Source organism: Balearica regulorum, chromosome 21 (genome assembly GCF_011004875.1).
Source record: "Balearica regulorum gibbericeps isolate bBalReg1 chromosome 21, bBalReg1.pri, whole genome shotgun sequence".
Taxonomy (NCBI): domain Eukaryota; kingdom Metazoa; phylum Chordata; class Aves; order Gruiformes; family Gruidae; genus Balearica; species Balearica regulorum.
The window spans coordinates 6,372,800-6,396,907 of NC_046204.1; the positions used below are offsets into that span (position 1 = coordinate 6,372,800).

General features: G+C 39.2%; 2 protein-coding genes across 6 annotated transcripts in view; one reads left to right on the top strand and one right to left on the bottom strand.

Annotated features, from left to right (window-relative positions):
* The window catches only part of DHRS3 (dehydrogenase/reductase 3), a 38,170-nt gene extending 35,580 nt beyond the window's left edge, over nt 1-2,590 (bottom strand). The window contains exons 1-2 of one of the 3 annotated variants that reach the window (XM_075773292.1): nt 2,528-2,546; nt 1,603-2,090 (exon numbers count right to left, since the gene is read on the bottom strand). In XM_075773292.1, the coding sequence (XP_075629407.1) occupies nt 1,603-1,797 (195 nt within the window). In that variant the 5' untranslated portion in view covers nt 1,798-2,090; nt 2,528-2,546. Of the gene's footprint in view, nt 1-846; nt 1,087-1,602 lie in introns of those variants that run through there. The other 2 variants (XM_075773291.1, XM_075773295.1) reach the window with 2 other exon arrangements.
* LOC104630519 (arylacetamide deacetylase-like 4) lies at nt 1,249-19,484 on the top strand. Of its 3 annotated transcripts, none has more exons than XM_075773289.1 (5): nt 1,249-1,405; nt 11,122-11,199; nt 15,415-15,631; nt 17,150-17,213; nt 18,690-19,484. In XM_075773289.1, exons 1-5 carry the CDS (start codon nt 1,352-1,354, stop codon nt 19,459-19,461), a joined length of 1,185 nt encoding a protein of 394 aa, XP_075629404.1. In that variant the 5' UTR covers nt 1,249-1,351; the 3' UTR covers nt 19,462-19,484. The 3 variants fall into 3 exon arrangements, with proteins under 3 accessions (XP_075629404.1, XP_075629405.1, XP_075629403.1); XM_075773290.1 differs by lacking the exon at nt 1,249-1,405 and adding an exon at nt 2,805-3,456; XM_075773288.1 differs by lacking the exon at nt 1,249-1,405 and having other exon boundaries at nt 10,908-11,199.
* The last annotated feature ends 4,624 nt before the right edge of the window (nt 19,485-24,108 follow it).

The following is a 24,108-nucleotide window of genomic DNA, read 5'->3' on the forward strand; positions in this document are numbered from 1 at the left end:
CCCATGTCACCTGGCTCATTAGTGCTGACTGCCATTGTTCAGCTTCTAGCTGAACTGCAGCTAAGCAGCTCTTGAATTAGCTGTAGAAATGGTGGTACTTTAATACCAGAGCTTAGCATAGCAACCAGGCGGACTAAATAAATAAATAATGAAGCATGGTGTTCTAACAGATAATATAAATACACTTTCAGCAAATTGCTTGGGTCTAAAGGTCAGTCAACTTGTTTGCTCTGTCTCCAAGAATTTGTAAATCTCAACATGATGTTTAAACACAAGCATATACAAACATCAAAGTTCAATGCTGACATATTTTACACCTCAAAGTTGTATGCCAAAATAGCTCTATACCACACATAGAAAACTGTAGTTCATGTGTAAGAAAGTGACAAAACACTATCCCAAACTAAATGCAAATTTTTCTTTAAATATACTCTCATTCTGTATTTTTCTTCCTCTTAATCTCTATTTACTCTCATACGGAGAAGTATTTATGCAGCTGTCTAATTTCACAATTCCTCTCTTTCATTACCCATAAAGAAGGGGAATGAAACTTTAAATCTTGAGCCTTATTTCAGGGTGGGTGTGTGGTTTTTTGTATTCCTGATTCATTCACACATATAGAGACACCTGTACTTATGAAAACACAAAGTTTCAAGGTAAACCACCAGTTCCTAGCTAGAGAGAATGGAAACACCAGCTACACTGGCATTTCTAGGCTGTTGTGCAGACAGAGCAGTCTCTCTGCCTCTCTCCCTTTCCCTCTTTCCTAAAGCAGACGTGCAAAGAGTCTCACAGCTCCTACTCATGTTGTGCTTTTCTTCCTTGCTGGGTTCTCATTCATCTTACCTTTGAAACAGCTCTGGGCTGGCAAAAAGCAAAATACATGGAAGGGACTTCAGAAAGCACAAGAAATGAATTTCACAAATGGAAAACCATCGAGGTGAAACTGCACCCTTCTCCCCACTTTCCCAAGAGCACGCGTTACTGGGAACAAGAGCCAGAGCCCTCCTGCACACCCCGTTTGCCCCCTTCCGAGTGAAGCCCCTCTCCTTTGGGGTGACATGCGTGGCAGCGGCAGCCTGGCTGTGCCTGAGAAGAACTGGAGGTGTGCTCAGCCCAAAAGGCTGGCGCCAGCCGGCAGCTGCCCCCCTCGCTGTTTGTACACGGTCCCGGCAGGCAGGACTGCCAGGAAGCAGCCCAGTAAACAGAAGTGAGCACTGGCTTCGTGCATGGGAATCACACAGCTCTCCTCTCACTGCCACAGGAAACCTGGGCTGGAGCAAAAACCTCTCCTTTGTCAGCAGAGGAGAATTCGTGAGGGGTCCCCTTTCTCATCTTCACATTTTCTTAGATGAGATGGGGAGAGACAGGATGCAGGGAAGGAGGAGTGGGCAACTTCCGAAATGTAAGTCAACGTAATGGCTCAGCATGCCAGGGCTTTGCAAAATCAGTGCCCCTTCTCCCCTCTCACCTTTACAAAGTGATACCATCAATCCCACCCAGAGGTGAGGGAAAAGGCTTTAAAAGCCTCCGAGTCGGAGGACTCCCCAGTAGAGCAGCAGGTGGGAGCTTCCTCCCCTTGCCCTTCACGCTGGTGCTCACCTTTCTGGCTCCTCGCTTGGCAAACTCCCTGGCCAGATGGCGACCGATGCCTCTGCCCCCTCCGGTGATGAGCACGTTCTCCCCGGACAGGTCTCGGAGCTTGGGCGGCAGCACCATGCACACGGCAGCTTTCACCACCAAATAAACCATCCGTACGGGGAAAAGCAGCAACGCGCCCAGCCATTTCCAAATCATCCTCTTGTTCCAGGCAAGTCAGGAAGGCAAAATTCTCTTCCAACCCTTCACAAAACCAAGTTAACAGAGAAAGAAAACCAATACCCTTCATGCACCCCCAGATGGGTGACAAGTCTTCAGCCCCCTTCCAAAACTTGGGGGCAAGAGATTCTTGGACTGGAAAAATCCTTCTCTCCCCTAAAAAAATTGGGGTAGGAGTAAAGTAGTGCAGAAGACCAAGTCACTCCCCTGTTTCTTGATCGGTGTCCTCTGGGATTGTCACATGCAGGTAAAACAGTTTCCTTGCTTTTTAACTGGAAGACAGTTGGTTTTTTTTTTTTTAATTAAAAGAGAGAGAAAAAAGTAAAATTAAAAGTAGCCATACATCCCTCCGCTTCAAAGACCGACATAAAAATCCAGCATCCAAATGGAAGGCTTTTATATTTGGAAAAATAAAATAAAGCAGGCTATGTCTCCAAATTTCAGCCTGCAGTGCCTTCCAGGCAGCTCATTTCTATTCTTAGACTCAGGAAATTGCTTAAATAAGACAGAATTGCCAGGACCTTCTTTTTAAGAAAGGCTGTATTCAGGGTAAGGTTGTTGTTTTTGTTTTAATATCTATAAATATCTTATAGGCGTTCTGTCCTGAGCTTGTTGCAAAGGTTGAGCTGATAACCGCCTCTCTCTGCCCCCTCTCCTGTTTTTTTTCACTTGGAGGATCTGTGATCACAGAGCAGGAATTATGCCGTACACTATTTCAGCTCTGGCTCTTACTCATTTCTCCCTATTGCTCTCTCTGCCTATCACAGCCGCGGCGCTGGGGAGTTTTTATACCCCATTAAGCCTGATTGACAGTTAAAGTGTTGGGGAGATTTCACTACTGTTTCTGTGAGTGGCTGGCTTTGCTCTCCCCTCCCCCAGAGCTATCTCGGAGCCACCGCACATAAACTCACACATGCAGGCAGGCTGAGGCGTACTGCTCGCTGCTGAGCTGCAGCCTGCAAGCTAGGGCTTGCTGCATGCCACGTCGGGCTTGTTGCATGCCACGTCGGGCTCGTTGCATGCCACGTCGGGCTTGCTGCTGGAACTGAAGTACGCTGGAACCAAGCCAGGCAACCCCTGCCTCCTCCCTAACCTACCCACACCAGAAAGAAGGTGCTGTGGTCTGACTGGAGCCCAGGAAAAAAGCAGTTCCAGGAACAGTCAGGGTTAAGGCTGAGTTCAAGGGAGCCATCTCTGCCTTACAGAGAGAACTGCTTGCCCAAGATAAGCTGGTGTGGACGGGAAAACTTCTTTCAGCCCTAGATTGCCAGGCTGAATCCAGCCTAGCCTGATAATCATCAAAATCTATTACTGTTGGACCAATGTTTTTGTGGACAACACGACAACTCATGGATTTTCCAAGCTGGAAGGTGTTTGCATTGCTGAAAACTTCTGATTTAGTAGCGGGGCAATAAAAAGGCAGGCTCTGAATGAAGGAGGGAGACTCACTTTCTCACAACAATGGGTGTTGGTTTTTTCTCCCCTTTTCCAAGACGTTTTTGTCCAGTTATGAGGGCATAGTTGCAACACGAGAAGGTCTCCGCAGCGCTTTAAACTATGTTGTAATAGGAGAAAGGGCAAAGTGGATTGCAACTAGGTCCTCCAACTTGGTTGTTTGCACTGTTAAGCATTAGGCAGGTAAGTTATGTTTTCAGTTGTACTGATTAAGCATTTCTGAGGGGGATCTAAATGCACGTTTGAACTGAGAGCCATCTGTGCAGTTAGTAGTTGTGTCAGCAATCAGAAACATGCTACTATGCAAAGCTTTGAGAGTGTCAAAAGAGGCTCAAGGATGTCAAGCCTCACGTTGCTGTCTTCATAGTTGAGCTGGAAAGAACTTCGTTTTTATGACTGTATGTATTATTAAGAATGTGCCAAAATGAATCCAGTCCCACATGTTAATTCAGGAGGTCTGGATCTATATCCACTATCCTGGGAAGCCATCTAGTGGTAACAACTAGAATTACTGAAAAATGACAAATTTGAAAGAGTCTCAAACTTCTTTACAACTATAGTTACTAAAGCACCACTGCAATGAAAGTGTATGAGTCTAAGCATCTACACACAGGTAGCCAAGTTATATTACACAACCAATAGAAGTGAGTTAGGAAGCCGAATCTCTTTGAAAATAAATTCAATTTTATGCTTTAGAATCAAACACCTGTTTTCGAAAACAGGCATTGTTCAAAGAGGCCATATGGTAACAGAATGTTCAGGGGTTATTTGTTTGCAAATAGAAGAGCAACCGAGATTCTGGTGCCACTCACATCTAAAACCTTTATCACACATAGTGTGTTTAACACGAACAATATCTAAATCCTTGACTTTCAGCTCTGTTAAAAGTTCCACAAAAGTTTTCAGAAAAAAAAGAAAGTAAAACGTAGAAAGAAACTTGCAGAGTTCTTACCTTTAAATGCCAGGTTACCTCATATGAAATAAGCCATATGACTATCACTGCATCATCGCAAAGTGTCAGGAGAGAGGTTCTTGGAGAGAAGCAGCAGCAGCATTCTAACTAGAAATGTACGTCTGTGCAGACTGTCAGATTCAGGTGGTATTCCCTAACTTAGCTGCATCTGAAATAACCAGAGCTCAGAGAATTTCCATTGCCACTTGGCAGCATTTAGCACCTCTGTGTGTTTTTATAGTAATACCTTTAGAAATGGAGCTCAGGGAGGCACCTGGCATTACAATTTTCCTCTCAGTCCAAAAACTCTGAAGGGGAGAGAGGAATTACACAGAGGGCCTAGTGTCTGGTTTAAACAAGAATGACTCAGTGTCTGGACTGGAAACAAATATAACAACCTTCTGGTATGGAAATAGGGACCAGTGTTAAAAATGAAAGTATATGAAGTTCATCAAATTTGATTTTTTGACTCCTGAGTTCAGTCTCTTTATGCATAAATCACCACATTTAAAATAGAAAAGTCAGCAACATTACACAGTTAACCTGTTCAGATTAAAACCAAAATTCATTATTAATTTAAAACATTTGCAGGTCCTTTGAAGCCAGTGGGAATGGAATAATCTTGTGAATATTGATTTCATGTATCTGTTTCCAGCTTGAATAATATTCTAAAATGTATTGGAAGTGGCTTTTTTTTAATTCATTATGATTTCAGTTTATTGATCTATGTGCCAAGTTGCTACCAAATTTGGAGTGGGAGTAAAAAGACAGTTCTAGATATTTAAAATTTTCCTAACCTGCTCTTCAAATTCCATGAAAGTATGAACTATTGTACTTCTTTACTACTTTACTTTAGATTTACCTTGAAGTAGTGAAAACCAGTAGTTACCACATTGTACAAATGTACAAAAGCAAGAAGCAAAAGCAGACTTAAAGTAAAACTGAAGTAACTGCATCTTGCCTGTAATAAATATGGTGAAAAATATATGCAAATTATTTTAAAATTCACCTAATTCAACCAAAAAGTCAAATAGCTTTAAATTCTATACATACTATATAGAACACTGAGAACAGCTGAGGTTTGTCCCATTTAATTGCAGTTCCACTCTGAAAAGTGGCAAAAAGGTAGTATTATGGGATTTCATCTGATTGTCATATAGTAACCATTGTGCTCTTTTTTGGCAAGAGGCCTTTTTCCAAACTGTCACCTTTACAAAACCAACATGTGCTTTTGTTCAAAAATTCATCTCTGTTAGTGAAACCTCCTAAACTCCTAAACCTTCACGTAGATTTGATTATCCCAACTGCTTTCACTAAATGTCTATAGGTGCAAACAGACACTTAGTACATACCTTTGTTGATGGTAACAAGGATCCGTCACATCACAGCAGTTGTTCCTAATCATAAGTTAAAAGCTGTCCCAAAGTGAATCCTTCCATGTTTCTACTCAGAAGTCCTTACTCAGTGAACCGGAGTGTTCACTAGGCAGTCCTGTTAATTTTGTAAAATTGCATCAGTTGCTAATGCTATCACTTAGTTGCAGAATTAATTTTGCATTTTGGATAGTTGCACAGCTACTTGCACAGATAGTTGACAGTTGCAAATTGAACTATTTGTTTCCTATACAGACATTCATAGCAACGTATAAACTGCAAAAGAAAACCCCAACAATTTGGTTTAAGCCATTTTCATGTCACTTTAGACTATATTTTATTCCAGTTTGCAACAAGACCAAGAAGGTAGCCATGTAATTCATCTCAGTGGTAACTCATTCAGTTATGGCTTCCACTTGTCTGTTTAAATTTCTGGGTTTGTACTTCTTAACAGAAGTGTAAAGGAAGATGGCTGTAATACAGTTTTATGAATTGATTCTGAATTAATAGGTTTAAATGTAGATCATGCCTGAATTACCCATTCCTGGAAGCATAGCTCAAAAGATGTGTTTATGCTTTCCGAATATGTAACCACAATGGTGCCTAACTGTAATAGTCCAGCTTAAAACTAAACCTACTGTTCATATTTAGGCTAGCTAATGTACAGGTAGGTTAGGAAGGCCTGTAGTAGCTGAAACCCAGCTTTTGGATTGTAGTTAGTGTAGATATACTCTCAATGACAGCCATAGAAACCTACTTTTTCTTACTTGCCCTGTCTTGAACAAATAAACAGCAGTGAAAAAGCAACTTTTACTTCCAAAACAAGTTGATACACTCTCTATACTCTTGCATAACTAAGGTCCATTTTTGCAGAACAGTGTTACGTGGATCTATGAAGAGGCTCAGGTAGAGTGTCTGAATGATTTGATCTTGATGTTGCACCTATATATATATTGGCAGAACTCTAAATTTGTTCATAGGGCCTTTGCAGCCAAGTTCCTAGCAAGCTCAAAAGTCTGTTCGTGCAAATGAAGTTGCTAAACTGCAAGAACTTTTGAAAGGAAAAGGAGCTGGAAATTAAAATCATGCTCAAGGCATGTCTGAAAGCCATTTGGGCTAACAATTCTGTGTTTTCAACTTAAAAAAACCCACCCAAATATATACAGTACATTGGAAAGCAGATGTGGAACACAGAATAGCACTGTTACACAATGGAAAGTCTGTGTTACTAGGGTGTCAAGTAATACCAGTTTTTTACATCAGTGCTGTTCTTGACCATGGACAATCTATCACGATCACAGATTAAAACTAAACCTCCTTTAAAAAATGAAAACCTTTTGCCAAGCTGATCTGTTTTTTGTTACGTGAAGCACTGCTGTCAGATTTGGATAAATCAAGAGCTAAATTTTTGTGCTTCTTGATTTCATTCTTCCCTTGAGTTCACATTTTCCATTTGAAATGTGTCCCAGTGGTTCTATGATTTCACACTGTCCTTCTATATGCTATTAAGTATTAAAAGTCTGATACTGTTGCCTTGTAAGTGGAGTTTTGCCATGGACTAAGCTCAAAGGGACCAGGTTTCTGTTTAACTTCCAGCCTTGACAGAAAACAGTCTGTGTCCAGCCTTGTGCGAAAAGCTGCATTTGGATGTCTTACTGCTTTCCCAGGGTCTCACAACAAATCAGTATCATGAACAAAGATATAACAAACGCCTCACTGAGTAATTCGTAATTCTAGATGACATCCCTTTCTAGACTGAATATGTGTAAAAATATAATTGTTTTTATAAGCAGAAGGACAGCGTTTTCAAAGTGTACGTAGGTACTACCTGGAATTCGGACAAAGGGGTGCAACATCAAGAATATGGTATTTCTGTCAATTGCTTAGTCATTTTAGTACATGTTAGATTTTGTCAATTGTACTAACGGCCCTTCTTTTTTCTCACCTATCTTTAATTAGAAGCCAAATCTGTCTCAATCTTTTAGCCTGCGTCTTCATATTGGGAGAACAGTGAAAAAGTACGAAATGTAAGCAGGAACAGAGTGACTAGATTTTGTTAAACTGATCAACTCATCTTTATGTTCTCTTTAGTACATTTACCTCACTTTTACACCAGTCAATATTTACCATTCCTTCTGACTAATTTCTCAGTCCCAACAGAACTTCCAAGACACATAAGGAACTAAGGAGGCAGAAGAATTAAGTCCATAAGCTCTCAAAATTAGAGAATCTTATTGTTTTGAAAGTCTGAACTGAAATCCTACTAAACCAACGTGTGATATGGATTTTGACAAAAACAGAACAGTAGGCTAATGCTTGTAATAAGTTTGCACTGGAAGCTTGTAAACTAGCTTAGGAAAAAATCTCTAGATAAAATGTTCCCTGAATCCTTTCTAACAATGTCTTTTAAAAAGAATTCATTACATGCAGCTATAATTTCTTTTCACAGCTAGTGGTTCTCTAGTACATACTTGAAATAATTCAAGTCCTCTAACTGTCATAAGCTTCTTCAAAATTGACAATTCTAGAAAGGAAGCCAAAAAGAGGAGGAAAGTTAGGAAGAGAATGTGGTTGTCAAAGGCAAATTTTTTTGGTTGGAAGGCTAGGATGGATCAGCTTCAGGTGTATAAATTGATGTGGGGGAATAAGATCACATTATAAATCGATGATGGGGAAATAAGGTCTCTGGAGAGATTCGGTTGAACTAAGAGAAGGCACAGAGGGATGCTGGGTTATTCATTCAAATAGAACCCACAGCATTTTTGATGATGGTCTGAGCAAGGATAAGGTTTGGATTTTTAATAATTTATCTGGATATTTCCAGAGCTTCACCCACTGTCAGCAAAAGTCTATGTGCTCATTCTTGCTGAATCACTGTTACTACCCCTACAAATTGGAATCACTAATCTTTTTAAGGGAAGAGCAGTTCTGGAGGAGGACATTGGGGGAAATGATACATGGGGTAAACAACACAGGGCTTCCAAAGGCCAACTGATCCGTTTAACTCATTTATGGGGACTGCTGCCTTTTTAGAAATTATTTTATCTTTCCTGATATGCACAATGGCACAGAGCAGTGAGGATCAGCTGATTCTCTGGAGGAAGAAAGATCCGTTATAACAGTAGCATGCATAAATCCAGATGTTTCCTAGAATCTGACCTGTAAAATAATTAATTCTGCCTTTTCAGAACACTCATCTCTGCCCTCCAATTAAATTTTGTCCAACATGATTTGATAAAAAAAAAATCCCCTAAACCAACCCATCCCAAAGTCCAAGACCCCCCCTTCATCGGACTCCCACCTCCCCTCCAATCTCTCATTATATACTTGGTTGCTGGTCTGAAAGTCTTGATATCATCTGAAAAAAACATGTCTATTGGCAGCTCCAAAGTGATTTGGCAGAACGTAATTGGTATTTTGACATCCAGATTTTATGAGGGGAAATCTGGATATTCCATGATCTCCTCAGATGATAATATCCACCACAAAGAGAATTAATAAAGAAGAAATGTTTTTGAAGTTTCACTCGTCATATTTAAAAGTATGTTTATATGGGGACATTCAGAACTTAAAACCTATTAATTTTAGGATGGACTAGTAAAATTCATTAAACCCCAAACTAGATATTTGTTCTCAGAATACAAAAGTAGTCTGAATTTTTGCTTTAATTTATGTTGGCTTTAAAAAAAAAAAAAAAAATCATTCAAGTTAGTGTACCCCCACAGGTCTGGATGGAGTAAGAAGTTGGGAGGGGCTCAGTTAAGCGTCCTGCACCTCACAGTGATGGAAGAGATGAATTATTCCACAGCTTAGTCAAATAATTTGAGTCAGTATTGGAAAGATGCCTACTATGATCACAAGTTCCAGGCTTGCTGAGTTAAGCCGAAAGTTCCATATTATAACTTGCATGGATTTCATGGCTTTCTTACCCTTACCACTTATTTATTTACCTATTTAAAATTTAAACCACAGAATTCAGTTATACTTGCTGACTTCCACTGAGGTTAACGATTAGAACTATTCTCTTAAGTCTGGTCACTCTTATCATCCGGTACTTTATCTCTTATGACTCATGTTGTCATTCCACACAGCTAAATATTTGTTTACCCTATTGACTAATTCACATTAAAGTTTCTCCTCTTTCCTGTAATGCATATTTTGCATAAACGGCATTTTTCTAAGCAGATATATTTAATCTGCTTCTTTTAAGGGTATAAGAAAAGCTAGAAGGACTCACCTTTTTTTAGTCAAGATCCCACTTTCTGAGGAAATACCACTACAGGTTTATTAGCCAAATGCAGACTCTTATGGCTCATAAAAAGGAGTATTTCTATCCTACGACCACAATTACTAGCTTTTATAAGGGTTTTAAAATGGAATATCTGTGAGATTAGTGGAGATGAACTATTTCAGAGTCTTCAGGGGATAAGCATAGGTTGTACAGATTATGTCAAGCTGAGCTGATGTTTGTTTGCTTTTTACTTTTACCCAAATAAGTTTTGTCCAGTCATGTGGTGGACAGAAATACATGGAGTTGCACCCAGTCACTCGTTCCTTCACTATTATCACCTCTATTGGTACAAACATTTGGCTAGCCATATGGTCTAATCACAGCCTAATTACAACAAAGGATAATGTAGAGTTGTTTTGGCAAAACCCAGCAAACTATGAAGTTGTAAAGACATCAGAATCCTTTCTTTAGAATGAATCAGAATAGAGCGTTAGGGCCAAAGTTCTCAAATGAAGGGGAAGTTTCCCTCTGATCTCACTGGGCCATTGGTGAGCCGAGAGACCCTTGCTGCACACTCAGGTAGGGAGCTTCCAAATAACTGACAGCTCTGAATGAATCTCTAAAAGTAAAATTCCTTTCGATGTACTTCAGAATGTCTGTTCTAAGTTCTAGCCAGCTGTCTCCCTCAGCAGTATAGCAGGGGGAAAAAAGACCAAGACTAAGCAAAAAGCCTTAGAATCATACTTCAGACCTATGCCAAGAGCAGAACCATTACAGTTCCTGAACATGGAGACTGGAGTTCAGCATTGCCAGTCTTCCATGGGTTCTGAAAGAGAGGTAGTATCTTTCATTACACTAACTAGTACACTTGCAAAAATCACACACATAGCTTTTCAGGCCCATAAAGTAGAATTCAGTTACACCAGATAAAAAATAAAGTTCATCTGCAATTTTGGAATATATGAAACATTGCCATTTCCTGGATGTGAGTCTTCCATGTATTAACTCTGACCATGCTAAATAAAGTTGTAATAGCCGGATGTTTGTCTGCTTCTAGCATCTGGCAGCCTTATCTGCAGGAGGAGGGTGGAGCAATTTTGGTATGCAAATTACTTCTCCATGGAGTCAGTCTGGAGGATATAAATATTGACTGAATTGTATCAAACAGTTCTCTAATAAAGTATTCCCACCAAAGAAAAATGGAATCCTTTTATGCTCTGGCTTTAATAGCAGGAATTCTAGTTGCTTTTGTATTACTGGTTTTAATTGCCACTTATCATAATTCCTTCAAGGCAGAGATTCCTCCTGATGTTGACCAGCCAGCAAAGCTCCGCTTCTATCATTGCATATATACTCTGATGGAAATTCTGGTGAGTTTATCATGCTCTGTGATGTTGTGATTTTCAGGAAAGGAAAAATTTGAGTAGAACTATGAAGATACGCATCTAAATATTGCAACTATGTGTAATGGGAACCACACAGTTACACAGATTTAAAGATAAAGGCCAAAGTTTGATCTGGTATTCTATTACTGTATATAAAAGCAGTCAGTATGAGGTGAGTTCTTTTAAATACTGAGATATGCATTCTTATGCCACAATTGTAATTTGATTGCCTTCTATAATGGAATGATTGAACCTGTGAATGACAGGAGGGCTATGGATATCATTTACATGAATAAGAACAACCAAACCTTCTGTATCTCAATGCACTTTGATATATTTAAGGTAATTTCTTAAATTTTGAACTATCTATCTGCAGTAATCTTCTTACCCATGATTCTGTACTTATTTCTGCAGTGACTGAATTACTGTGTCTTAGTGAAATACTGTAGAATCATGCAGGTTGGAAGGCACCTCCAGAGGTCATCTAATCTAACCTGGCCAAAGCAGGTTCAGCAAGACCTGTTATCGCTTATTATTGAAGTACTTGTGAGCCAGACTCACTGTGCTGTGTGCTTTGCCATCAGAGAAAGAAACAGCTTTTGCCCAAAAAGCTTCCAAAGAAGGCAACAGGAGTACATAAAAGCAGACTAAGCCCTGTCACGTCTGGCATATAACACGTCAAAAGAAAGCCTGCGGGAAAATCACAGACTGGTTTCATTAATGTCTGTATGGAGCTCATCTCATGTAAAGGTATTCTCTAATCCCCTAGTTATATATAATGAACGTAGTAACTAAGGCTCACATCCTGAAAGGTGATTTGGGGCACTATAATGTATTAAAGACTTATGTGGCTTGCTTGAACTTACACAGCAGCATTCACCAAAGCCAGTAATTGTCCCTGGTTCTCCAATGGCCTAGGCCCCATTTCTGCATTGTCTGGCATGAAAGAAGAGTCTGCTGTCCTTACGTATCTCAGGCTGCTTTTCATATGGAGCTATATATAAACAATATAACAATGTGACCATGATGTAATAATATGACTGTATGTTACTAAGTTCTCTATGTTTCTATACTTGCTTGGATGAAAAGATTCTTTCAGATTATTCTTTTAACCTGCTTTTACAGCTTCTAAGTGGCTGTTACGCAATAGTACATATTCCGTCTTCATTGAAAATATGTTCCAGAAATTTCATCTTCCTTTTTCTGGATAGTTTTCACCATACAAAAGATATATTCCGCCATTTGCTAGGCATTGAATCCATTCAATACCTAATTTTCTTTTGAAAACCTTTAGACATCTGCTGGTACTTTTGGTGAGTTTCTAGGTTTATGTTTATACTCACAGAAGTAGCCCTCACAGCGAGGACATCGCAGGTCTCTCATAAAGTGCATGATGCTTTGTGCATTGCACATGTGCAATGAACATACCCTGCTCATTCTGATGAATGCTGCTCTTCTTGTGCCAGTGATGTGTCTGTTTGTACTGTATGTTGCAGTAAAGACCCTTTTTTTCTGCAATACAGAACAGTCTTTTCCTCTTTTCTTCCACCTTACTTGCAATATGTCTTAGGAAAGCTGTATCGATAGTTAAATGTGTACCTTCTACAGCATAGGTGTCATACATACGATGCTCCTGCTGCATCTATCCACGTACTCTGTCATGAAGAAATCAGTCCTAAATGGAAGAGATGAGAGAAAACCTCCTAGCTGACATCCTAGCTTTTGTTTTAATTCATTCATACAGATTTGCACTTAGACTGTGTGTATTGCACTGTGATATAAAGCTTTGACGATAATTATTTTGGCTGTCAAAGTGTAACACTTCAAAGTGACTGACAGAAAGACTGTCTAATGTAGCCTTAAAGTCCATGAAGCTCAAATCGAGTGGCTTTTGCTAGTTGGTATGTGATTTCATAATTATTTTTAAAAAATCTGGTCCCCATATGATCTTCCACATTCCATCTTTTCCCATTTCACAAGAAAAGGTATGCTGACATGCGGATCTGGGTCCTCTTTTTCTTACCCATATACACATTTTAGAACCTGTCTTATATAATATGTTTCACCTACTAACACTGATCACATCTGTCTCGGAATAGTCACACCTTTTATTTTCTGATTGTATTGTTATTGATTCTGAAGTATTTTGTAATTATCGATCAAGAAGTTTTTCAACAGAATACATACCATATTCCTCATTCTCCTTCATGACAGCATTTTCCCTGAATTTGAAGATGCCTTTGTGATGTCAGGAGCTCCTAAGATAAGGAAAGGAAAGAGGATATTTAGGCAGAATGCTCTGATACCACGTTTATCATATATATTACTATCTGTCATCTGAAAGTTCTGTAAAAACTCAAGGATGTTGGAAAGTACAGATGAGATTAAATAAGCATGGTATGGCAATTCTGCCAACTTCAAGCATTCCAAGATCCTAACTCTGACAAAAAGACTGACTTAAGAGTCATGAGATTTTTTGAAAATTGCTGTTTAGGGAAGGTTATATTGCCCCTGTGGGTTCTGCCATGATTGCCTTGGCTCTTATATTCATTTTCCTCTTTGCCATGATACCTAAAAATATGCATTTTCAAATGTAAGGCAAGAACTATATCTATCCATCTCTAGGAACTGGGCCTTGAAACACCCCAAGCACTGCTGGCAGTTGTGGCACACAGTATTATGAAAAAACTCCAGATCTCTGGGTTCCCATTTTGTTTTTAAATTATTTTCTCTCCCTTCCATGCTCATGGTGGTTTCTTTTGTTACTTCTCACCCAACTTGTTTATTGCAGCCTGGTCTAGATTATTAGGAAGAAAGAATTTATGTTGTTTCAGAAAGGCCTTGGTGAAGAACTGGGTGTTGCAACACCCTTGAACTACATGAGATTTGTCTTCCTATGTACATGATAGCTGGGACCATGCACCTAATAAAGTTCTGCCTCTTTGTCATTCTTTCACAGCAAAATTACTATTTAAGGTCAATATTCGAATTGTCTCTGAGTTAGACAGGGCAGATCTAAAATAAAGGCCAGATATATAAGATTGGAAAGAACAACTTACAAAAGCACAGCTGGCCATTAGTTTATAAGCCATTGATACAGCAGTGTACACAGAGACGCCTGTTGCTCAGAAAAGAACAATGCAATTTACAAGTTGCTTGTGATGATTATCATCATTCCAGAAGAAAGAATTATAATAGTCCATAGAGGGAAGTTAAGACACCATTTAATGGCATGGGAAATATCCCTAGCAGGAAACGCATCCATTACAACATGTGCTCAAAATACAGGAGGATTCCAGTGTGATCTTCAGGCTAACTTAATTATCAGCAGTTGACTGGCCTTGGATGAGAAAATGTTTTATTTAACAAACCTCCCCTATCTTCAGAATATTTGTTTTTCCTGATTAGGTGTAAGAAACTGACTGCAGAGCCATTTCATGATTACCTGTGAGATCTTCATAAAAGCAACAATTTCACTGATGAAGAAGGAGATAAGACTCAGAACCATTTTCATTATTTCTTCATTTAGGCCAGCAGACCTTCATCATTGATTATAGGCAGTAATGATTTTCTTAAAGCTTGTTCTCACTGACCCTGTGGCATGGAGATGACCAAAGACCAGTAAGTTACAGCATCTTGCACACAAGCTGGCATGAGTCTTTTTCTCCCAGTATACTAAATGCTGTCCTGCTGGGGACATTTTCATCTCACCTAACCCTAAATACTGTAACTGAGGCATCTGTTATAATCAACGGAGATGAACAAACAACTCCAGAGCATGAGTTAATACACCTGAAATTGAAACTGTCCTCAAGAAATGCATCTTTCTCTTCACTGATTAGAAAAGGAGCCTCAGGCCTCATGACTCCTAACTTCCATACCTAAGCAAATGCCTGATGTTACTTCTGGTAAATCCAGATCACAAATTAAAAAGTATTTGTATAATACATTTCATGGAACAAGTCTTACAACATTCTTCCAGAAATAATGGTACCTCAAATCATAAAGATGTACATTTTCGCTTTCATAACTGAAATCACAAAGCCACTGGAGTTATTTGTGGTAATCTTATAAAGTAGCAAATAACCAATACAATTATGCTAATTATAGGATAGAAAAAGGTGGCTTGTGGCCTTTAACGTGTGGGAAGACTTGAAGTCCCTATACTCACGTCTCATTTTTCCTGTTATATCTACCTAGGCAAAGAACTTAGAAAGTTTGGGGATTTTTGAGGAGCACATACTTATAAGGCTGATTGTTGGTGGACTGCCGGCATGCAGCGATTCAAAGCTCTGCATAAAGGATCTGCATTTTGATGAGGTGCCAGTGAGGATTTACACCCCAAGAGCACCATCTGCAAGCAAACGGAGAGGAGTCGTCTTCTTCCATGGAGGATGTGGGATGTTCGGAAGCATCAGTAAGGAACTGAAAGAGAAAATATGATTATTTAGGATTGTTAACTATATATTTTTAAAAACTCTCCTGAACTTAAGAAGTGACTGAAGCTTAGTATGAGAGAGCGAGAGACAGAAAGCACTTAATGTTTATTTTTACTTTTTAAACTTTCTAATCTGCCCTTATTTAGTATCTAAATTATTTTTATAGGATATAGCACTCTTTATGGCATATATATTCCTTACAGTAAGTGGTGCTGCTAAAGAAATAAATTCTTTTTTTGTCTGAAAACCTGACAGAAGTTATTAATGACTATATTCCTCCCTTTGGTCTCTAACTGCAGCATGTTTATGGGGCCTTCTATAAACAGTGTTCATGGCAATTCAAGTGGCCTATAACAGCCATTTTAAAATGTGTGTCCATGATGCATGTGCTTTAGTTATGTTGTCTTTTTTTTTTTTCAGTTCAATTTATTAGAGAAAGCAGATAATTGCAAACATGTAATTTTAAAAAGTTCTAAAAGATACTGTTTCTACAGGCAGTAGAAATATGCACACATATTAATATGCACACATATTAAATGGCGTTAGAATTCTGTAATTGCAAGAACACATCACTGAGCAAATATTGGTAAAAAAAATCTTCTAAATGCAGTAAATTTAGAATTAAGGTTGAAGGAAAAATCAATGTATCTTCAAATACATTAAAGAGGCATATTTCTGCCCACAGCCTTACCATGGAATAATTATATAATTAGACAATTTACTGTAACACAGTTTGGATGCCTTAGATTTCTGCCTGAATTAGCCACACAGAAATATACTGATTTCACAAGGGGCATACCAGCTGCACCATTCATTCTTCAGAAAATAGTCAAATCTCTGCTTCAAATACAAAATGCATTTAGACTTAGCTATAGTACTATAATTAGCATTTCCACAGCAAAATGATATGACCTACCTAAGTCAGTCTCAGACTCACAGTTACTTAAAAGAATATAATAAGCTTTTGCAAAGATCTCAAGCTGGTTTACCCCTTACAACTACTCTAAGCAATTGTGCATAATAATCATAGAATGGTTTGGGTTGGAAGGGACCTTAAAGCCCATCTAGTTCCACCCCCCTGCCATGGGCAGGGACACCCTCCACTAGCCCAGGTTGCCCAAAGCCCCATCCAGCCTGGCCTTGAACACTGCCAGGGAGCCAGGGGCAGCCACAGCTTCTCTGGGCAACCTGTGCCAGGGCCTCACCAAGCTCATCATAAAAAAGTCTTCCTTATATCCAATCTAATTCTACTGTGTCTCAGTTTAAAACCATTCCTTATTTTCCTTACAGACCAACAGTCTCCCTAAATGTATGAACTTTACAGTGTCTCCTGATGATTGAAAGTCTAGATTACTTTTATCCTAGAGAAAATTTGGGTAGCTCACTAAATAGGCAAGAGGCCCACACTCAATCATGGCAATATGTCATAAAAAAATAAGGGATGATATTGCTTGAAGTATTCTAAGGTATTAATTACATTAACATTTGTTCTTCAGGAAGTTATGAAAGAATATGCCGGTACCTAGCCAGAAAATCTGATTCAGTGGTTGTGTCTGTTGGGTAAGTAAGTGAGCTCCACCCAATGTTACTCCCAGAATTAGGTAGTTCCACTGCTTCCCTCCCTGCTTCCCCCACCTGAACAATGTCCATTCTCTACTTACATTTCTTTGAATATAAGAAAAGAAACTGAGCTCTAGTGTTGTCTACTCTTATGTTGTTCATATGTGTGAGCAAGCATGTGCCATGAGATGACAATGAGAAATACCTGATACAGGTTTATAAAGTTTAAAACTGCCTGGACTACTGCTTCCTTTTAAAGATGTTTTCCTTATGAAAAATAGCTAATAGTATGAAGAAACTTTAGTTTCCATCAAATTCTTCCATGAAAAAATTCATTAGTAAAGAATTTTATTAAGTTGGGAGGAATTGGTTCTGAGAATGAATTGGATATTCCGTATCTTGTCTGGGTAAGTCATGACATGTTTAAAGTGACTCTGAAATAAGATATTGATACCCTTTTATTCCCTGGTTATTAGGATGTTTACTTTATGAATCCATTGAATTAATTTCACAGAATAGTGAAAAACCAGAAAAGTAGAAGCAACGTGCCTCAGCAAAGAGTGAAAGGTTAAGAGAGAACACGTGCACTGTTACCTTTGTAGTATTTATCTTTTCCTTATTAAACTTAATCTTCTCCAGAAAGCCCTAAGATCACGAATGCAGAGAGTAAAGAGCCATGGCTGTTAAAAATGTAGTACTCAAAGTAGTCTTACATGTAATTGGAATCAAATTACAACATTTTAGCTTGACTGGGTATCTGACTGTTATGCCTGCCTTGCTTTGCATCATATGAAAGTAAGTTGTTAGTTAAGAAATAAACAAAGAGATTGTTACTTTAACATCACTCCTCTGTAATTCACTTGTTCTAGTTAACAAAATAAACAAAGCATTGTCTCCAGGAGGCTATTTTGTCACCACAGTACATTTACTGCATGGTGTTTTATACTATAATATATTATTTAATTATTCTTTTTATATTTAAATGTAATAATAATATACAACACAGTACTACTATATAATAATACAACAATCAGTGCCCCCAGGAGCCAGAACGTGGTTGAATCCTGTGGGTAAGCAGGATTGACTCATAGCTGTACATACATGCAAGGTCAGTCCAAATGAGAGAACTGCAGATTTCCCTGCTGGCATGAATTTTGGTCCCAGGCAGGTGCACTCAGACCAGGAATTGAGTAAATGTGTGGCTTTGAATAATGTGGGTGATTGGACCACACTACGCAAGACCTCATGCTCTTAAATATGCTGGAATAAACTTCAGTGATCAATGGGGTCTGTATTTTGACAGAAATGGGAGGGGAAGCTGTTCCGGTTTGCCTCAGCATGCAAAACTTTAAACTAAATAAGTAATACTGGGTTTGGTGAGTTTTTGCAAATGCACGGGATGCGTTTAAGATGACACTTTCAAGCTATTTACAAATACATGTATTTGTAATAATAGCTGTCTTTTGTACATTTCAGGTATCATTTATCTCCTGAGCATAACTATCCAGCCCAACCTTTGGACTGTCTCACTGCTACTGTACACTTTTTGAAGACTGCAGAAAACTATGGGGTGGATCCTGATCGGATTATTGTTTGTGGGGATAGTGCAGGGGGCACTTTTACTGCTAGTGTTTGCCAACAACTGGTAAATAGACAGGATATCCCAAAGATATGTGCCCAGGTACTGATCTATCCACTTCTCCAAGCATTGAACTTTAGTCTGCCATCTCATCAGAAAAATGCTTTCACTGCCTTCTTGACCCGGGAACGTGCAGTCCATTTTATTCTGAAATACTTGAAAAAGGATTGCTCTATGAAGGAAGCTGTTTTGGCAGGTTCTCATGTTCCAGAGAGTATGAATTTGAAATATAGGAAATGGATAAATCCAGATCTTATCCCAGAGGTATTTAAGCTGAGCTATAAAGCACCTTTACCCACTTTGTTTTTACCTCACGTCCATGAAGAAACAAAAGAACTGTTTGAGACAAGATTTTCCCCACTCTTAGCAGAAGATGCTGTTGTTTGCCGCCTACCTGATACCTGTATGATTACATGTGAGCATGATGTACTCAGAGATGATGGATTGTTGTACAAGAGACGGTTAGAGGACAACAATGTAAAAGTGACCTGGTACCACATGGAAAAAGGCTTCCACTGCACACTGGGATTTTTTGGTTATGGTATTTTCTCTTTTCCATCATCAAGTAAAATAGTGAACCACACTGTAAACTTCATAAAGGGCTATTAAAATATTTTCGTGAATACAGTGAACTGGTATGCAGAGTGTATTTCAATTAACTATTTCCTAGCTATTAATACATTAGAATCTAGGCAAGAAATACTAAGTTAAGATTAGCGTGGTCTGCTGAATTCTGATTTTCAATTGCTATTACTTGGGAAGATGATGTGTTTTTCATCTTCCTTTTTAAAAAAACCAAACACATTAATTGCTACCCTTGTTTTGTTCGTCTCTTTGTAGTATTTTTCTTCTCTTTTTACATCAAAAAATAAAACCTCACCATAGCAAAAAACATTTTAAAGCATGCAATATATGAGTAATCACCAATATGCATATCCCCATAATACACACCAAATCAGCATGATAACACAGATAAAATCCCCACCACCACCCCCAAGACTGAAGGCATTTTCAGTATTTCTGAGATGAGTAATAATCACCATCAGGCTATGTGCATAGGCAAGCAGTAGCTTTGGACTTGGTTGTAAAATCTGTAGGAGGGAATTAGGTGTACTTACAAATCTGGTGTTAAAGGGAAATGCCTGACACAGAGGGAGGTACAGAAATGTGAACTGCACAAGATGGCAGCCTGCAAGGATCCGGGACTGGCAACGCAGATGGAGTGAGGGAGAACCGCACAAACATAACTGAATGTCTTCTTAGCGATATTCTATAGTTCCTCTCTGAGAAGCATTTGGTTGTATTCAGGGAAGACAGAGACATAGTAGGTTTCGCCTTTTTGTAATCAGATAAATAATCAACTTGTTTACTCCGAATCTGGGGAGAAAGTATGTAAACAGCACGGAAGCTGCCAAAATAATTTCTGTGACTATCCAAAACACGAAGGAAAAAAATTAATCTCAGCTCAATTGTTACATTGCTTATTAGGACAGATCCACCTTTGCTAAACACAGATGCCAAGGTAATTGCCATTGCATGTCAAAACAGCTGGCCACACAATGCCTAGAATTGTAAAGTATTTCATCATTGTGATGCAACCACCTTGCACTTGTAGTATCTATGCACACACAAGTGTGGAAAGAGGTTACTATGTATCTTCATTCTCTGCCACCCAAACTGTGAGTAGGAAGAAAATGGTGGGTTAAATTCTCCACCTTGACACCACAAAAATTAAATATGTGACAAGTTAGCAGTTACAAATCTATGGAGCAACAAGTTGGTACTTGTGAGTCCTTGCTCTCCAGTCCCTCTCAGCACAATGAAATTATGTTTCTTCATGCTCTAGTGACACAACAGATATTTTGTTGCATTTTTCCTATTGCAGGTATCAGTGATTTACTCTTCAAGCACAGAAATTCTTCCAGAAGTAAATAAAGTTCCAAATATTCCACCGTCTGAGGATTACAGGACTTGCCTTGGCTATGCAACCTGATGTGAAATTGTGGATTCATGTTGGTTTCTGATCTCAAGATGACGGCTGGCTTACCACCTCACATGTCGGTAGCTGAAGCTAGGCCAGCAGAGTTGGTATCTGGTGTAAAAACTACGCAAAAAGCTGGGTAATATTTGAGCGGTTAATCCATGTCTATCCAGGCTGCTTCTTTTGATGATTCTTTGCAGGTACAGAGATGGTTGGAAGTGCCACAATTAAGGTTGTCCATTAATTCCACTTCCTATGTTTCAAGTTATGAGATGATCACATACTATTCTACACACATCTCATTCAGTGCAGCATGTATTGTCAGTTCAGCATTCCAATACTTGTTTTCTTTTCATTATTCAACCTCTGGTCTTATGCCTCATTTATGGGCCAACGTCCAAACTCTATACTGGTCTACTCCTCAGAATTTTCCATGCTCCTTTATCTGTAGGTCTTCATTTACTACAGATATTAATAAATTTATCTTTATAATCTGTGAGCAGAATTATTAGCTCTCTTGAACACATGCATTTTAATCTGTATTGAGGGTTATAGCCATGGTAGTGCAGATGGATAAGTAGAGAACAGCAAGTGCTGAAACAATGTATTCCTTTTTTAGTAGCAACTCCCAGATTTTCTAAAATTTAGCAAGTCGCAAGATCTAATTGTCTCCATGGAATTTCCTGTCCTCTGTTTTATTTTAATTAATTACAGATCTGCTATTTGTCTTGCATTGCCAAGATAGAATGATTGTTATTTTGAAGCTATTTTATAGTTTCCAGTGTGGAATTAGTTTTCAACATTATCACTCATTTAAAGATTTTTCTTTTTTCTAGGGAAAGATACCAAATAATTTTTACTAGCCTCTTTACACAGACACTTCCTGTCAGCATGTTCACCTCACTGCCTGCACATTCAATGAGCTACAGCCAAGTACTTAAAACACAATCAAGCACAAACTTGCAGTGCACCTACAGAATTCTGCACACCAACGTCTTTCCACAAGAAATAATTATGCATACAGAGAAATAATCACAGATACAAGTGTGCACACACCGGTTATCGTGTAAAATGACTCATTGACAGATCCTGTCAGTGCTTTCCAGAGCAGTTTACAGCTAATGGCAGTGTGTTGGTGAGGACTTGGCTAGGCTAGCTCCGTTTCCAGATGTCAGGCACCAGATGGCTCTCACGCTCCGCAGAACTCCGAAGGAGCTGCTGGGGTCAAGCAGCCACCTCCTCTGGGAAGGTTTCCCGGTGTCCCAGCACAGACATCCACTCACACTTGGTGTGTCCCAGACCAAGCAGGTGAGTACCTAGTTGCCACCTCATCAGCCTGAAGGCTACGTTGCAAGTGGCTCGGTCTGTCACTCCTAGCATGTGCAGCTACACAACAGAGAAAAAGCTTAAGGATGCCGGCCCAGTATTGACAAGAGTTCAGCACAGACATTTAGCTCTTCGCTGGAAATTAATAAGAAAATGAGTTCCTGGGGTAGGAGAAAATGGGATTTTGGGCGTCAGGGACCAATTTCTCTGGGCTATCCTACAGGAGCAAGAGATAAGGTTAAAAAATCAGAAGCTAGAGAGAGCATACATTTGAAAGATTATTTAGGGAATGGTTCGCCACCCTGAGACACAAGCAAGCTTGTAAATTGCTGAATCTACGCTTATAAAATATTAAGTACTACTCTGTGTACCTCCAATGCCCAAAGCAAAAAACAGTTCATTACTTCAGAAATCAACTAGTTTGTTTCTTCTACAGCTAATACCAGATTCCTGCACATCCAGTCTTCGTGTGGAGCCTCCGGGGTTGGGGGGGTGCTGTGATGTCTGGACCTAGTTAACATGCCCAAGAGTCCAAGACCTACCGGCTGTTGGTAAACTGGCTACCAAAAAGATTTAGAAAACAGATGAACAATAGCTGGTCAGAACCTTAGTACAAAGGATCTGTCACAAATGTCAGAAGGCTTCTTAGATCCCCAGAGGGGCCAAATCTGATAAGCATACTTAGACCACACCTAACTCATTGGGAGCACAGATTAGCACGAAGCTGATTAACTACTTTCACTATTAAATGCTAAAGAAGGGAGCTGCAACCATGTTTTGTGTAACAGTATTTCCTAATGATCTTGTAGAAGCTATAAGAAATCTGAACCCTACACGCACCTCAGTCCTGTCGGGTTTGAATTCACCACTTCCATTTCCCAAGAGAGTGTCCCAATCACCAGGCAATGTGCCTTTCAGCAACATCCCTTATCAAGCTGGGTGACTGTATCAAATGCCACAAGGAAGAATAAACCAAAAGGAACCTGATTTTATACTTAGCATGTAAATGACCTTCTGGCAAGGGAGGGAGAGGGAACCGGGACATTGGGAAATGAAAGTCCACAAAGAGTTGTTGGATAAAATGAAGAAACAGTTTGGGCAGAGGATTGGACTGGGTTTGTTCTCAGTGTATCACCAGACTTGAAAATTAAGTTCTTTCCTGTTTATTCTAAATAATTAATACTCAGTTTCTAAAGTCAGGAATCAAGTCCGACGTCTTCTTTTCTATGCAGGTCATGGATTATGCATTCTAAAGTTCTGGGGTTCTCTGCATTTAGTTTCATTTTAATATACCTCTCAAGGTCAGCTCATCCCTCATTTTTTTTTTTTTTTTTAATTTAAGGAAAAATTTTACATATTCATTTTTCATTTTACCCATACTGCTAATTTTCAGAGAGAGAATCTGTTGCCATCACAGTTTGAGCAGACTGGTAAGAAGACACTGTTCCCAAAGGTGACATCATATGAGCTGAAAAAGCTTTGCTTTATGGATTTTTTGTTTCAAGTTAAATCTTATCACTAATGATTTGCATACTGAAAAATATGTTAGTTCCAGAGGAAGGCACAGATCATAAAGGTGATCACAGAGTATATAGAGGAGAGCAGGCTACTGATGTCTAGTCATTGCTACTGGCACTGAAAACATCAAGTCCAAGTCTAGTCTTCATCAGCTGGAACCATTTTTCTACCTGGAATGACACCTGTAAGTAACATATTCCTGAGAAGACAGACTGCAGTACTGCAAGGCTCAACCAAGAGGCTGTTAAAAAACCAAACACAACAGTTGGTACAGGCTTTCACCTGCTGGAGAAAGCTATCAAGGAGGACCAAGCAAGATGCAAAGCACTGACACTTCAGGCTGCAGCTGCTTCTGGTTCCATTAGACTCAAAGATGCAACAGGACAGCAGTGTACAAAATCAGTCATCAAACATGATGAAATGTGTTTGCG

Bases quoted from the DNA above. Each gene is read 5' to 3' on its own strand.
- LOC104630519 (XM_075773288.1), top strand. From the start codon at position 11,029: ATGGAATCCTTTTATGCTCTGGCTTTAATAGCAGGAATTCTAGTTGCT. The intron at 15,632-17,149 runs GTAAGGAACTGA...TTTGTTCTTCAG, and splicing joins TGGGATGTTCGGAAGCATCA to GAAGTTATGAAAGAATATGC. The intron at 17,214-18,689 runs GTAAGTAAGTGA...TGTACATTTCAG, and splicing joins TCAGTGGTTGTGTCTGTTGG to GTATCATTTATCTCCTGAGC.